The 15,124-nt window shown below is 44.7% G+C and overlaps 1 protein-coding gene across 1 annotated transcript; it reads left to right on the top strand.

Moving 5' to 3' along the window:
- The first annotated feature begins 6,676 nt into the window (after nucleotides 1-6,676).
- LOC126595472 (uncharacterized) lies at nucleotides 6,677-7,840 on the top strand. Its single transcript, XM_050261755.1, has one exon. It carries the CDS (start codon nucleotides 6,677-6,679, stop codon nucleotides 7,838-7,840), a length of 1,164 nt encoding a protein of 387 aa, XP_050117712.1.
- The last annotated feature ends 7,284 nt before the right edge of the window (nucleotides 7,841-15,124 follow it).

Below are 15,124 nucleotides of genomic sequence, written 5' to 3' on the forward strand. Positions count from 1 at the left end.
TCCTTATATTCTAGCAACGGATTTATGCATGCCAATTAAGTGTCGACCCTTAACTAACAAATACAAATAAGTTATCAATCAAATAGTTAAGCCAATTGCATTCACGATTCAAGAGTTCATAACTGGAATTTATCAAATTATATTGCACACATAATCATGGCTTTGAAATCACCCCTAGCCAAGAGGGGTTTAGCCATTCATATTTACAACAAAACGAAAGGAAATGAATTTAAACATTAGAAACAAAAGAAAAAAAACACCTAAACGCTCCAACGATCCAAGTGGGACAGCAAGCACGTCCAAGCACTTTCCTTCCCTTCCTTTGCTACGGCACAAGGTGTTGGTGAGTGTTTGAAGGTTTGTTTGTATGGAGGAATAGATGTGAAGATGAATGGATGTGTTTGGATGAAGGTTGTGTTGAAAATGGGAGTGAATGATCTAACAAAGTATGAACTCCATTTATGTTACACACACTTCCTTTTATAGAGGAAGTGCAAGGCAAAGCATGGGTAAAATGGAGTGGTGTTGAAATGATTCAAGGGTGAAAGTGAAGTAATGATGCAAAGCATGGGTAAAAGGGAGTGGTGTTGAAATGATTCAAAGGTGAAAGTGAAGTAATGATGCAAAGCATGGGTAAAATGGAGTGGTGTTGAAATGATTCAAAGGTGAAAGTGAAGTGATGATTGATGCAAGAATTAAACATGGATGGAGTGCACGGAAAATGTTTGTTATGGTACAAGGAACCCTTAATTTGTGTCCTAAAATGCATAGGAAACCTTCAATGTTGCTGGAACTTAGGGACATTTAGGATTTAGGAAAGATCAAACCAAAATAGGAAACCTTGGCTTAACTTTCCTACTTTAAGTAGGAATCCTCATCTTTAGGTCTTCAATTTCGTCCATTCCTTTAGTTCCAAGCATGTGATATTTATTCCAAGCCCAAAATTGCTCCAAAAGGTTCCAAAATGCACATTTTTGCATACTTTGTCCTTAGAACCTGAAATTGCCCAAAAATGAATTTAAACACTAAAAGTGCTAAGGAATAACAACATAAATGCATGAGAACAAGCTAACTCAGTTGCATAAATATGCTCCTATCAGCACTCAGCACCTACCCTCCATGCATCGCACACCGTGACCCTCCATGAGTCTCTCTCTATCTCTCACCCTTTTGCGTTTTCAATGACTTCAAACGGGGGCATGAGCATCCAACCGCTTCCACAAATTTAGACGATAGAATATCACATAAAGAAATTTCAAGCTCCTCTAACAGAGGAAGTTTTGAAGCCATTTCACTCAACCCCACATCTGTTATACCGTAGCAATATGTAAACCGGAGACGTTTAATACCACGGCACCGATTGGTGATAAAGTTGAGGAGGTGATCAAAGCTGAAGTATTCGACGTTGAGATCGACAAGATTGTCGGCGATACGATCCACTACGCAGTGGCGCATCAAATCCAAGTTCAATATCACATCATCCAAATTGTTGTCGTTGCGCATGCCGATGGTGTGCCACATGAGAGAGTCCTTGCAGATCTGGCGCCAAGCCATGCACACATATTGTGCCCTCTACAGAATCCTAACAGCCCCGAGTCGGGACAGGATTTAAACGGTGACGTCTCGTGGAAGTTCTAACAAGTTTCGGGTTTCGACAGTGGCGGGTCTCGATTTGGGTACCCACTTTTAGCGAGGGGGTTGGAATCGGGGGGCTTGGGGCTTCTTGTTTCTTTTCTTCCCTATGGAGGCTTTACTTGATTAGATTCGGGGATTTTCCGGGAAAGTTTCAAAATTGGGATTTTCTCGGGAAAATGAAGGGCTAGGGTTTTCAGTTTCGGGGTTTGCAAGTGGCGTTTGACGTTGGCGATAGAGGAGGGGACAATGAGCTCGCGGGTGAGGCCAACGACGCTGTTTTGGATGTGTGAGTCGCCGAGGAAGGTAAGGTTTCAGAAGTTGAAATAGGGGAAGTAGAAGTTGACGTTCTCAATGGAGCCACAGCTGAGGAAGAGGGCTATGAGGAAGAAAATGATGACCCAGAAATCAAGAAGCTTTCTTGGAGCCATGGAGGGGGAGATTTCGAATTCAAATGGATGAAAACTAATGGGTTTTGGATTTTCTTTGCAAATGCAGAGGACTTGCAGATTATGATTGAGAACATGGTGGGGAAGAGAGAAAGAGAAAGAGCTAAGGAGTGTTTGAGATTTGGATATTTTCTGTTTATGGGTTTTTTGTGGTTTTGCAGATTCACAGTGGTGAGGTTTGATGAAAAAATGAAAGAGAACCGACATAGTTTTTTGTGTCAATTCCCACAGACGGCGTCAAATGTTGATGCACAAAACGGGAGGTCTTGAAACAACGTAAATCCTACCGTGAATCTGCAAGAAATGTAAATAACACAAGATGTATCGTGGTTCACCCCAAGGTTTGGGCTTCGTCCACACTGATATTTGTATTTCTGATAAGTGAGGGGAGTGAGGGAGAAAGCTTCTGAGGGTGAGAGGGCCTAGGAATTGGCCTCCCCTAATTATGAGGGTAAGGAATCATTTTATAGAATAAGGGCTCCTCACTTATTACATATTTGCCCCTTCCTTTATTACATAATTACATTTAAGTCCCTTGAGTATTTATATGAGATCTAAATACGGAGGCCCTAAGTATGGTACAAACAAAATTCATGGAAATAACACATTAGCCGGAACCCCTGCAGAAATCTATACAGCTGAATTCATAGCACATTAGTCAATCTAGCCGGAGTCACTACAAATGACCTATATGGCACTACACTGCACAAAAGTCTGAACCACTAAAAAGGTCTGTACGACAAGACTGGGTGTAATATAGTTATGCTCAATGCTACGCTCTCATGATAGCTGTGCGATAAATCGCTAGTCACCTACGAGTCGGAACCACCTATAATGGTCTATACGACAAGACTGTGCACCTAAATTGGATCCAATGTGAGCATATGGTGCTGGATGTGACATTATATATAGGCATGTGCCATATCTCTGGCTAAATCACTAACACCGAGGTGCAGGTTTATGAGCTCAAAGTTTCTCAATTAATCACAACCGTTAATCATATTCGCAATTCATAAACTCACCTGGAACTTACCTGAGCGTCCTCAGCACCACAAATATACAAACATCATATGCATATTCTAAATATAAAACGTTTAGCATGGCAATTCAAATCATAACTCATTTAAATGCATTTTCTGGGAATTTATCAAGTATATAAGTATATACTGAAAACCAAAAGCCCACTCACTGGTATGTCGAAGGGTCGTAGCCCCTAAGTCGCCCTTGACTGCGCTCGTCCTCGGGATAAGCCTCCCCTATATGTGAAACAACTATAAAAACGTTAATTTAAAACACATAACCAATACTAGCTAATAACTTCTCATACATTGCTCAATTGAGGTATATAAATATACCATCGTGATCTACACAACCTCACGAACACCTCCATATTTTTAAAATAATTTTTTGAGTCTTCACGCGCCGGCAAGGGCACGGCCCTACGCGCTGCTGTGGAGCCAAAAATATTCACCAGGCGACACGTGGACTTTTGAACGAAAGAGGACAAAAATACCCTTGAGGCGTACCGGGATTCCTACGCGCAAGTAGTGGGTAATCATCCTCAACCAATTCAAAAATGCTCCAGAAGAGGTAACCAATTCCAAATTATCTTATTTTAGGTAATTATTTCCAAAACTTAATTTCCCAAATATATTATTTAGTTAATTAATTATCTAAATAATATATTCTTCCCATATCTCCTAAAATCATCCCTTAATTATCAATTTGAAACATCCACTCAAACCTAAAAAATGGTATAGGGCCGGCTACCCCATTCAAAACCTATTCCATCACCTTTTTTTCTACCTTTTCCACCTTTCCTTCTCTTTTTAGCCAATCAATACCATAAATACTAAAACATCTCCTTTCATATTTAATTAGCCAATTAATTGGCTAATTAAACCAAAAATAAAACCCAAAACTCCCACCTAGGAGCCGGCCACATTCCCTCTCTTTTTCCTTACCTTTTCAGATTTCCTCCACTTCATTAGCCAAATAATGATAACCATTCAATTTGGTAACTTCCCATTTATTTCTATTGTATTTTATTAGCCAATAAAGTGGCTAATTAAAACACAAAATTCACCCAAAAACACACAAAAGGGCCGGCCACTTTCTTGAAAATGTGGACCAACTTGGTCCTATAAATAGTCACCCATTTCTACCAAACACTCATTCCAAATCTCTTGCAAAAATTCCAAAACACTCTAAACACTATTTCTCTCTAAAATTCTAACTTTGGCATCGGAGGTTCTTTGGCCAAAGCCCCCCCCCCAATTCATCGTGGGCGCGTGAGGCTTTTGGCCTTAACCTAAGGTGCTAGTTGTTTTGTAGGTGCAAAATCGTCCAAGATCGAAGAGGTGAAAATTTGCATCCACAAATTGGTGCTTTCATTGAGAGTTGAAATCCATACTCGTAGAAGACTCTCGCACAAAAAAGGTTTTTTCTTTATTTTCTAGTCCATTTGAATATTTTTCATACGTTATTATTATTAGAATTTTTTATTTGCAAAGGTTCTTTGATAAAACGTATAAGCAAAATATAATGGCTAGAAATTTAGAAAATTCCATAAGTGAAAATTCTAGTGTTCAAGAAATGGGACTGCGGAGATCCATGAGGCAAAATGCGACAAGAAGGGGAGCGGCATCATCACCACGAGCTTCCACCATGGGAACCACCGTGATGGCTACCTCGGTAGCCACCCGCGGCGAGGTCCATGGTGCCTTCACCACAGCCACCATGGGAACCACCGCGGGGGCTACTTCGGTAGCCGCTCGTGGCGAGGTCCATGGAGCCTTCACCACGGCCACCATGGGAACCACCACGGTGGCTACTTCGGTAGCCGCTCGTGGCGAGGTCCATGGAGCCTTCACCACGGCCGCCATGGGAACCACCACGGTGGCTACTTCGGTAGCCACTCGTGGCGAGGTCCATGGAGCCTTCACCACGGCCGCCATGGGAACCACCACGGTGGCTACTTCGGTAGCCACTCGTGGCGAGGTCCATGGAGCCTTCACCACGGCCCGAGCCGTGCCATCCAAGTTTACGTGGACCAAAGCCCAAGCCTCGCATTCACATGCACCGCGCATTGAGCAGCCTGCTCCCGTGATCCAGCCTGCTCTTGTAGCCCAGCCTGCTCCCGTGATCCAGCCTGCTCTTGTAGCCAGCCTGCTCCAACGATCCAGCCTGCCCCAGTGATCCAGCCTGCCCCCGCAGCCCAGCCTGTTTTCATGGTTTCCCAAGCTGCCCAAGTCCGCCCGAGACAATCTCAACCATCGGGACCAATCATCGAGGCTGAGGTGTTTTCACCACATTTCTCCGCAGATTTGACATTCCCCAACTCAAATCTCGCACTTGGAGTCAACCACCCTTTCATTGTTCAAGGAGGTGCATTCCATCCAAGTTCTTCCAATCCGAATGGCGAACAAAACTTGTCCCGACAAGTCATAGAATTGACGAGCGCCCTTGCACAACAAACTACCTTGGTGAATCAACTTTTACAACGTACTGAGATGCATCGCACCCACGATGAAGTTTCCCGAAGTAGAACAAGGGTAGACAAGGAGCCTTTTAAACAGCGTCCTGGAAAGCAGCCATTCAACCCATCACAAGTCGAGCATTCAGACAGTGCACACTCTCGATTGGGCCCCCGAAATAGCGTATACTCCCGTCTTAGCGCGCGGAGGAGCGTGCACTCTCGGTTAGGCCCACGAGAAAGTATACATTCACGGTTGGGGCCACGCTTTGATAATCAACATGGGCAACCTTCCAAGCAAAGCATTCATTCGCGATTAGGCTCACAAGGAGTATCCTCCACATCACATCGGAGCAGGCAACCTGACAAACGGAAGGAAACGATCGTTCAATCTGGCTCTAGTTCAACCGGAAGCCTGCAAAGAAATCCCTCGCCTGCTAGGAATCTATCTCATCCATTGCAGCCACAGCGTAGACGAGCCGACCGAGAAGAAGAGCAGCCTAGACCGGTAGAAAAAGACCAAGGGCAGCCAAAAGCTCCGCTACCCCAACAAAAGCAAATCCAAGAAGAAGTAGAAAGGCTTTTCAATGAACGGATGCGTGATTTTCGGCGCAACGAAATGGTTGATGAGGCACTAAGGCGAGATGTGACCAACATGAGCAGGTCACCTTTCGCGGATGAGATCGAGCAGGCAGAGCCTCCACGCAAGTTTAGCATACCGCACTTCACATCTTTCAAATGAGATGAGGATCCCGAAAGACACTTGAAGCATTACCGAAATGCGATGGTCCTTTATCGGAATAATGACGCCCTTATGTGCAAACTATTCGCCACTACTTTACAAGGCAAGGCACAAGATTGGTTTCATACCTTGCCGGCACGATCCATCCATAATTTTGATGATCTTTCCTTGGTTTTCACCAAAGAATACTCATCTTATCGATCGATTAAGAAGAAGTCCGATCACTTGTTCAACGTAAAGAAAAACCCAAAAGAGTCGCTTCGCGATTACGTGAAGAGATTCAAAGCAGAGAAGGCGAAGATCGTCGGATGCGACAACTCGATAGCAAGTGCAGCCTTCCAAAAAGGACTACCAGCAGACCACCCACTGTTTGGAGAAATGATCATGAAAGAATACCTAACTCTAGCAGATTCCTTTGCTATGGCAGAAAAGCATGCGCTTTGGGACGAGGCTCGACAAGCAGAAAAGGCTCCCGAACAGCCTCGAAAAGAGTTGGCAGCTGCTCAAAAGAAGGATGAAAAACAACCCAACAAGAGCAGGCAGGAGTTCAAGCGCAGGGACCGACCCACGACCAAAGAAGGCCCGATGACCAACAACTATTCTAAGTTCTCGATTCCGATTCATCAAATCCTTCGTGACGTCAAGAATGAACCATGGTTCAAGTTGCCAAAGCAGTCAAAAGGAGATACTTCCAAGTTGGACCACACTAAGTATTGCGCATTCCACCGAGGTCCCGGTCACACAACCAACGATTGCTACACTTGGAAGAACTACCTAGAGAAACTCGTGAAAGAAGGCAAAGTCGATAGATATTTGGACAAGCCAGTTGAGCAACCAAAAAGGAATGCTGACGGAGATGAGGAGCCACCAACTAAGATGATTCGAATCAATGGCATTTTCGCTGAATCCGAGCACTTAGGGGCTACTAATAACTCCAAAAAGAGGAAGATCCAGCAGGCTTTACTAATCTCACAAGTTCAAGCAGTCAATACCCAACCTGGACCTATCGTTGGCTTCACGGAGCAGGATGCAGAAGGAGTCGATTTCCCACACGACGATGCATTAGTAGTATCTGTCCAACTAGCCCATGCTATAGTCGACAGGATGATGGTTGACAATGGAAGTGCGGTCAACCTACTTCAACTTTCAGTCATTCAGAAGATGGGCCTGGAAAGTACAATCATACGCCGGGCAGAGGTACTTACTGGATTCAACGGACACACCTCAACTGCCATCGGCCATATCGTACTTGACGTAAAAACACCGCCAGTCGTCTCAAAGCAAACATTCACGATTGTAAGCGACCCATCTCCCTACAATGGGATTCTTGGGAGACCTTGGTTGATCAAGCTGGATGCTGTCACTTCCGTCAAGTATCAAAAAATCCGATTCCGCATCCCGGGAGGAGGAGTCGGAGAGATCAAGTCTGACCAGGCCTCATCCCGACAATGCACTGTGCAAATGTTAAAAGAAACAAAGAAGAAGACCTTTACCCCCATAGAGGTTACCGAAGTCCAAAAGGGCAAAGAAATTGCCAAATAGCAATTACAGCAGGTGGATCGAGAAGATGGCACCCAAGCAGACAAGATAGGATGGAAACCCGAAGAGGACGCCGAAGACATCATTCTTAATCCCCAGCAGCCGGAAAAGACGGCTAAAATTGGCTCACGACTAAGCCCAGACGAGAAGGAAGAACTCACAATTTTCCTTAGGAAAAACCGAGATATCTTCGCATGGTCACCATCCGACATGCCCGGTATTGATCCCAAAGTGGCCTGCCACAAGCTGCACGTCGATCCAACTGCCAAACCAGTAATTCAAAAAAGAAGACATTTCACTCCCGAACGAGTAGCGATCATCGAGGCAGAAATCGACAAACTATTGGAGGCCGGTTTCATAGAAGAGGTAGCACACTCGGCATGGCTTGTTAATGTCGTACTAGTCATGAAGAAAGAGAAGGGCAAATGGAGGGTTTGCGTAGACTACACCGACCTCAACAAAGCATGCCCAAAAGACCATTATCCTGTCCCCCCGGATTGATCTATTAGTAGATTCAACTTCTGGAAACCAGTTACTTAGTTTCTTAGACGCATACTCCGGCTACAACCAAATAGCCATGCATGAGCCCGACAAGGAGAAAACTGCGTTCGTGATAGAGCGAGGCACTTACTGCTACAAGGTCATGCCTTTTGGCCTCAAGAACGCGGGAGCCACTTACCAAAGGCTAGTAAATATGATGTTCAAAAAGCAAATTGGGGTAACCATGGAGGTCTATGTCGACGATATCATGGTAAAGGGCAAGCAGCGATCAGATCACATTCGCAATTTAGCAGAAACTTTCAATATCCTTAGAAGGTACAAGATGAAGCTCAACCCTACCAAGTGCACGTTTGGAGTATCTTCAGGTCGATTCCTAGGGTACTTAGTAACCCAACGAGGAATTGAAGCACATCCCAAGAAAATCCAAGCAATCATAGAGATGAAATCTCCAACTACCTTGAAGGAGATCCAAAGCTTGACCGGACGAGCAGCCGCCCTCAATCGCTTCCTCTCACGATCCACTGATCGATGCAAACCCTTTTTCAAAGCTATCAAGAGGGCACAAAGAAACAAATGGGATGAAGAATGCAAAAAAGCTTTCCAAGACTTGAAGAATTATCTCACATCACCTCCCTTACTATCCAAGCCGGAAGCAGCGGAGGATTTATATATTTATTTGGCAGTTTCCGAGGTAGCAGTGAGCTCTGCTCTCATACGAGAAGAGCTGGGGGCCCAACTGCCGGTATTCTACACATCTAAAGCTCTTCTCGATGCGGAAACAAGATATCCGAAGATTGAAAAATTAATTTTGGCGTTAGTTGTTGCGGCTCAGAAGCTCAGACCCTACTTTCAAGCTCATACAGTCATTGTTATGACTCAATATCCCTTACGATCAATATTACATGGTCCGGACGCTTCTCAACGAGTGATGAAATGGGCATTGGAACTTGGCCAATATGGTTTAGTTTTCCAACCTTGCACAGCGATAAAGGCCCAAGCCTTGGCAGATTTCGTGGCAGAATTCACACCTAGCCTAGGCAACGCAACAGTGCGGCCCGACGACGCCCCAGAAGCAGCCGAGAGTACCTTAGCCACACTTACTCCATCCAATAAAGATTTCTAGAACTTGCATGTCGATGGTGCATCCAACTATAAAGGCTCGGGAGCAGGTGTAGTTCTTGTTACTCCAGATGGCTCAATGCTCGAGCAGGCGATCACTCTAGGTTTCAAAGCATCCAATAACGAAGCAGAGTACGAGGCTCTACTAGCAGGCCTCCGAATGGCAAAAGACTTGGCGGTGAAGAAACTCGCAATTCATTCTGATTCCCAACTAATCACCAGCCAGGCTACTGGGGAATACACGGCAAAACACCCAAGGATGGCACAATACCTAGAGAAAGTACGCCAGCAGCTTGAAGCATTTCAGACTTACACTCTTACTCAAGTTCCGCGGGCAGACAATGCACATGCAGATGCACTAGCTGGTTTAGGCTCCGCCCTTGACCACCAATTCAAACGCTCCATTCCGGTGGAATATCTAGACAAGCCAAGCATAGAGATGGAGTCGATAGCCGAAGTGTCACAGGTTAGTGTAACTCCCACTTGGCAAAGTTCAATTATAGACTACTTAGTCAACGGCACATTACCCACAAAAAGATTGGAGTCAAGGAAGCTCCAAATTAAGTCGGCACGCTACTATATGTGGAATGGCATTCTCGTCCGAAGATCCTACACCGGACCACATCTCCGCTGCCTGGCACCTCCCGATGACTTGAAGGTTCTAAGCTCAATCCACGAAGGCGTTTGTGGGAATCACTCTGGAGGTCGATCCTTAGCCCAAAAGGCTCTTAACGCAGGCTATTACTGGCCTACCATGCACCAAGATGCTAAGGAGTTAGTACAAAAATACGACCGTTGCCAACGCTACAAACCAGTACCAGCACTACCCGCCAGTGAGCTACACCCGCAAACGAGTCCTTGGCCATTCATGCAGTGGGCAATCGACCTGGTAGGGCCTATGCCGCCTGCTACGGGGGGCAGATGCATGATCATCGTGGCAACCGACTATTTCACCAAATGGGTAGAAGCAGAACCCATGACAACCACGACTCAGACGGACATAGAGCGCTTTATATGGAGGAACATCATTTGCCGATTTGGTATCCCTCAGTCTATCGTCACTGACAACGGTCCTCAATTTGTGGGAAAAGATTTGGCAAAGTTCTTCCAAAAATACGGCATCAAACAACACATGTCCACACCAAGATATCCTCAAGGCAATGGGCAGGCTGAAGCATCCAACAAGACGATTCTCAACTGCCTCAAGAAATCCCTCACCGACAAAAAGGGAAAATGGCCAGATGAGCTCCCAGGATGTTTATGGGCATATCGCACCACCAAAAGACGAGCAACCGATGAAACTCCTTTCTCTTTGGCGTTTGGTTCAGAGGCAATCATACCTCCCAACATCATCGTGCCAAGCATCAACACTCTATTGCCAAACGTTGAGCGGAACAGTAAAGAAATGGCCACAGATTTAGATCTGGCAGAAGAAAGGCGCGAACAAACCATCACCCGCATTGCAGCCTACCAGCAGCAACTCATTTCCAGCTACAACAAAAGGGCCAAGATCCGGCAGTTCCAACCCGGAGACCTAGTCCTAAGAAAAGCTTTCATCACTGCCCGCAGAGAAGGCTCGAAAAAAATGGACCCCATCTGGGAAGGTCCTTACAAGATCAACAGAGTCGGCGGCAAAGGCAGTTATACTCTTGCTACCATGAATGATAAAGAGATCGAGAAGCAATGGAATGCCTACAATTTGAGAAAATACCATGTGTGACTTCACACTATATCAAGACCCGAAGACTCGAGCATCTCAACGGGCACCACCTCGTAAACCGAGGACTATCCAATCATCATGCAGTCTTTGCAACCAAGTTATTTGCTCATTTTATTTTTCAATAAAGAATTCAAAAGTAATTTGTAATTTGGCTTTAATATATGTCTACAACAACTTATTTCTTTCTGCACTTCAAAAGAAAATTACACCCCCCAAGGGACCAACTGTGCTCTCCAAGGAGGGAGGATAAACTCAACACTCCGAATATCCAGACGTGGATGAGCTTGGCTGCCCTAGAATAACTAGGTGCATGATGGCTTGCGCCGGGATTCCTAGAAGTAGCCACAATGGTCTGTTTCAAGGCTTAGCTAGTTGAAGGATTATGGGTCTATCGGCTTAATCCGCAGGGAACCGGGCCCTAGAGACGGAGGGGGCACATTATGCAGCACACCCAATTGGCGGCTGCCCTGGAAACCTAAAGCTGCTACCGAGTGCACTAAAGTAGCCTACGGATTTCCAGAAGACTGCCTACGGCTTGCCCTTCGAGCAGTAGAACCACACTAGACTTATGCAACCGCACATTATTGTGAAAGGTTAAACAAGTTAGCGTGCGCACACTAAGATTTTATCCACTGCCGACATGCTACGTAGTTGATAAGCTTCACTTCTGTCAAACGTAGAATAACCTACACCAAGTCCTAAAGTGTTGTGATACTTGCTACAAATAGAGAAGGTCTCGAAGTCTTTACCGGAAAACTCAAAGTCAGACGGCCGCCCATAGAGATGATCTACATATCCCAGCTTGTAGAAATCGGTTTGGTTCTGAATAAGCGAAGCCTCGAAACCATCTTTCTCACTCTTCAACTGCTCATTCTCCTCAAGCAGGCAAGCACGAACCCGCTGCAACTCCTCAATTTCCTTCTTCAGATTGTCGTTGGTCTTCAAAACACCTTGAAGTTCCGACACTTGAGGCTCAAGCCTGTCAACAACCTCTTTGAAGTGGATCGCTTGGTTGTAAGTAGCAATCAATTCTTCATCCTTTGCATAAGCAGCGGAGCGAAGTTCAGATATGGAACGCTCAAGATCTTGAATCTGAGGTATGTAACGCTCGATTTCCTTCTCTGCACTTTCATTCTTTGTTTGGATCGCATCAAACCTAGTCTTCAAATCCATGATCTCCTGGTGAGCGGCCTCAAGCTGCAGAGAAGTGGGGGCAGAAGTATTAGATTCCTTCAAAGCAGCAAGCTCAAATTCCAATTTTTTTATTTTTTCGGCCGATGAATAAGCTTCGGCAGCCATAGTTCTTGCCATCTCTTTAGCAGCCTTGGTGTCTTCTTGGTCAAGGAACATAGACTCGGCTGCCAGAATTGTTGTTTTCTGCATCATGGCTAGCAGAGCAGTCTTCCTATACTTGGGTGTGTGCTTTGCAAAAAGACTCGGACCAACAATCTCTTTGACGCCATCAACAAACTGGGCACATACATCCATGTCTTCAAGAAGATCTGGTTTCAAAAGCGCACAAATCTTAGCAGCCTCCCCAGAAACGGCCTTGGCGGATTCTTCAAGCCTGCCTGAGCGAGCAACTTCATTCTTATCAGCAGATGAGTTGGTTGCAGCAGCGGAAGAAGCAGTTTTCGGCGCCATTTTAGCAGACAGGGGCACCTTATCACTTTTCATAGTAGCAAGTCTCTTCAAGGGTAAGTCAGGTTTAGTCCCGGACGGACGTTTCGGCACAAACTTCGGTACCAAATGCACGGAAGAACTTTTACGTTGAGCAATTTTTTCAGCAATCGAGCTAGCAGCTTTCGAAGCAATAGGAGTTACCGGCACAAATGTAGCAGTTCGTTCTTTCTCGCCCTTAGAGGAAGTCAGGTCAATCACAATCTTGGGAGCAGCCGGAGAATCCCCACGAGCAATCTTTGTTTTCTTCTCAGCAGGCATCTCTTGAGCAGGCGGGGAATGTTTCTTTTTCCCACCTTCATTGGTAGTAGGCTCCACCACAGTGATAGGACGAGCCATCGCGTCTGCCTTGATCCGTTTTATTTCTTCTTCTGGGGGTAGTCCACCTTTTTCCCTACGAAGAGGACTAAGCAGCCAACGCCACTCACGATACTCAGAAGGAATACCCAGAGCGACATGCACTTTTTTCATATCTGGAGAAACCCTAGGAGTTGAGCCAAATTCCGAATCTACAAAAAAAAAAAAAAAACAGAAGACAATCAGAAAATTGAAGAATGATTTGGCACTAAAGCAAAGCAGCCGAAAAGACTAAGCAGTCTGCTTACCAGATATGAAGACCGTTGATACACGCAGCTCGGGAGAAGAATCAGATTCCCATTCTCCACTTATCTCCAAAGTCTCTTTGGCCCAATCATGATCTCCTTTGCTCGAATTATCAAAAAGCTTATGACGGATTCGCAGTTGTCCAACTCCATCAATACGACCTATGTCAAAGAAATACCAAAATTCGTTGGTGGTTAGTCCCAAATCAAAGAATTGGTTCAAATTGTGGAACCCCACCATCACTCGGACCGCATTCGGGGAACATTGGGCAGGCGCACATTTCATAGAGCAAAGCACTTCTTGGAAGAAACGCGGCATAGGGAAAGTAAACCCCAACACAAAATAGTAAGGATGGAACTTGATAGCTCTCCGAGTTCCACTGCATGGTTCCCCGCTGCTACCATCCTTAACTCGCCTCACACGCACTCCCGACGGAATGGCATGCCAATACGTTTCAAGAAAATCTCTAAACAAATTGTCGGAGTTAATCTTGAGGTGAGCAGCTTTGAAGTAGCCAATCTTGCTCAAAGACCCGCCTTGACGATACAACGGGGGCACACCATCATCATTCTTGCGGCTCGAGGAGGACATGCTTGAAAATTCTACAAAAGTACAAGGAAGATTTGTTAGAGAGTTGTTTTCAAAAAAAAAAAAAAAAAAAAAAAAAAAAAAGAGTTGAAAGCCGCAGGAACCAGCCAAATTGCCAAGCCCCACGGCTTGGCTAATCATCCATTCACCATAGCCCAGCAAAAAAAAACCAAAATAAAAAATCAAGAAGACAAGAAAATCAAATTTTTCTTACCTGGAAGCAACGAAGAGCGATCCTTTACACGGACAAGATGTAGAAGATTGTTAGAGGAGGGGGAACAAATATCCTCTAAGCTCTCTTTTTCTCTTGTAAGGATGAATAAGTTTCTCTCTAAAAGTTGATTTAACAATCCACTTAAGGTGGACTTAAATAAGCTTTGGGGAAATTTATTTCCCTTTCCTAGAAGGATTTAATTTCCTATTGAAAGAGAGAATCAACAACAAAATAGGAAGCAGTTCAGAGTTTCCTAAAGCAAGAAAATCTCTACACCTATTGCCCTTTTCTGCAAACAGCTCAACAGGTGTGGGGGCATTTGTGGAGCCAAAAATATTCACCAGGCGACACGTGGACTTTTGAACGAACGAGGACAAAAATACCCTTGAGGCGTACCGGGATTCCTACGCGCAAGTAGTGGGTAATCATCCTCAACCAATTCAAAAATGCTCCAGAAGAGGTAACCAATTCCAAATTATCTTATTTTAGGTAATTATTTCCAAAACTTAATTTCCCAAATATATTATTTAGTTAATTAATTATCTAAATAATATATTCTTCCCATATCTCCTAAAATCATCCCTTAATTATCAATTTGAAACATCCACTCAAACCTAAAAAATGGTATAGGGCCGGCTACCCCATTCAAAACCTATTCCATCACCTTTTTTTCTACCTTTTCCACCTTTCCTTCTCTTTTTAGCCAATCAATACCATAAATACTAAAACATCTCCTTTCATATTTAATTAGCCAATTAATTGGCTAATTAAACCAAAAATAAAACCCAAAACTCCCACCTAGGAGCCGGCCACATTCCCTCTCTTTTTCCTTACCTTTTCAGATTTCCTCCACTTCATTAGC

The sequence above is a fragment of the Malus sylvestris genome, chromosome 13, assembly GCF_916048215.2.
Source record: "Malus sylvestris chromosome 13, drMalSylv7.2, whole genome shotgun sequence".
In the NCBI taxonomy this organism is placed as follows: domain Eukaryota; kingdom Viridiplantae; phylum Streptophyta; class Magnoliopsida; order Rosales; family Rosaceae; genus Malus; species Malus sylvestris.

Bases quoted from the DNA above. Each gene is read 5' to 3' on its own strand.
- LOC126595472 (XM_050261755.1), top strand. From the start codon at position 6,677: ATGATCATGAAAGAATACCTAACTCTAGCAGATTCCTTTGCTATGGCA.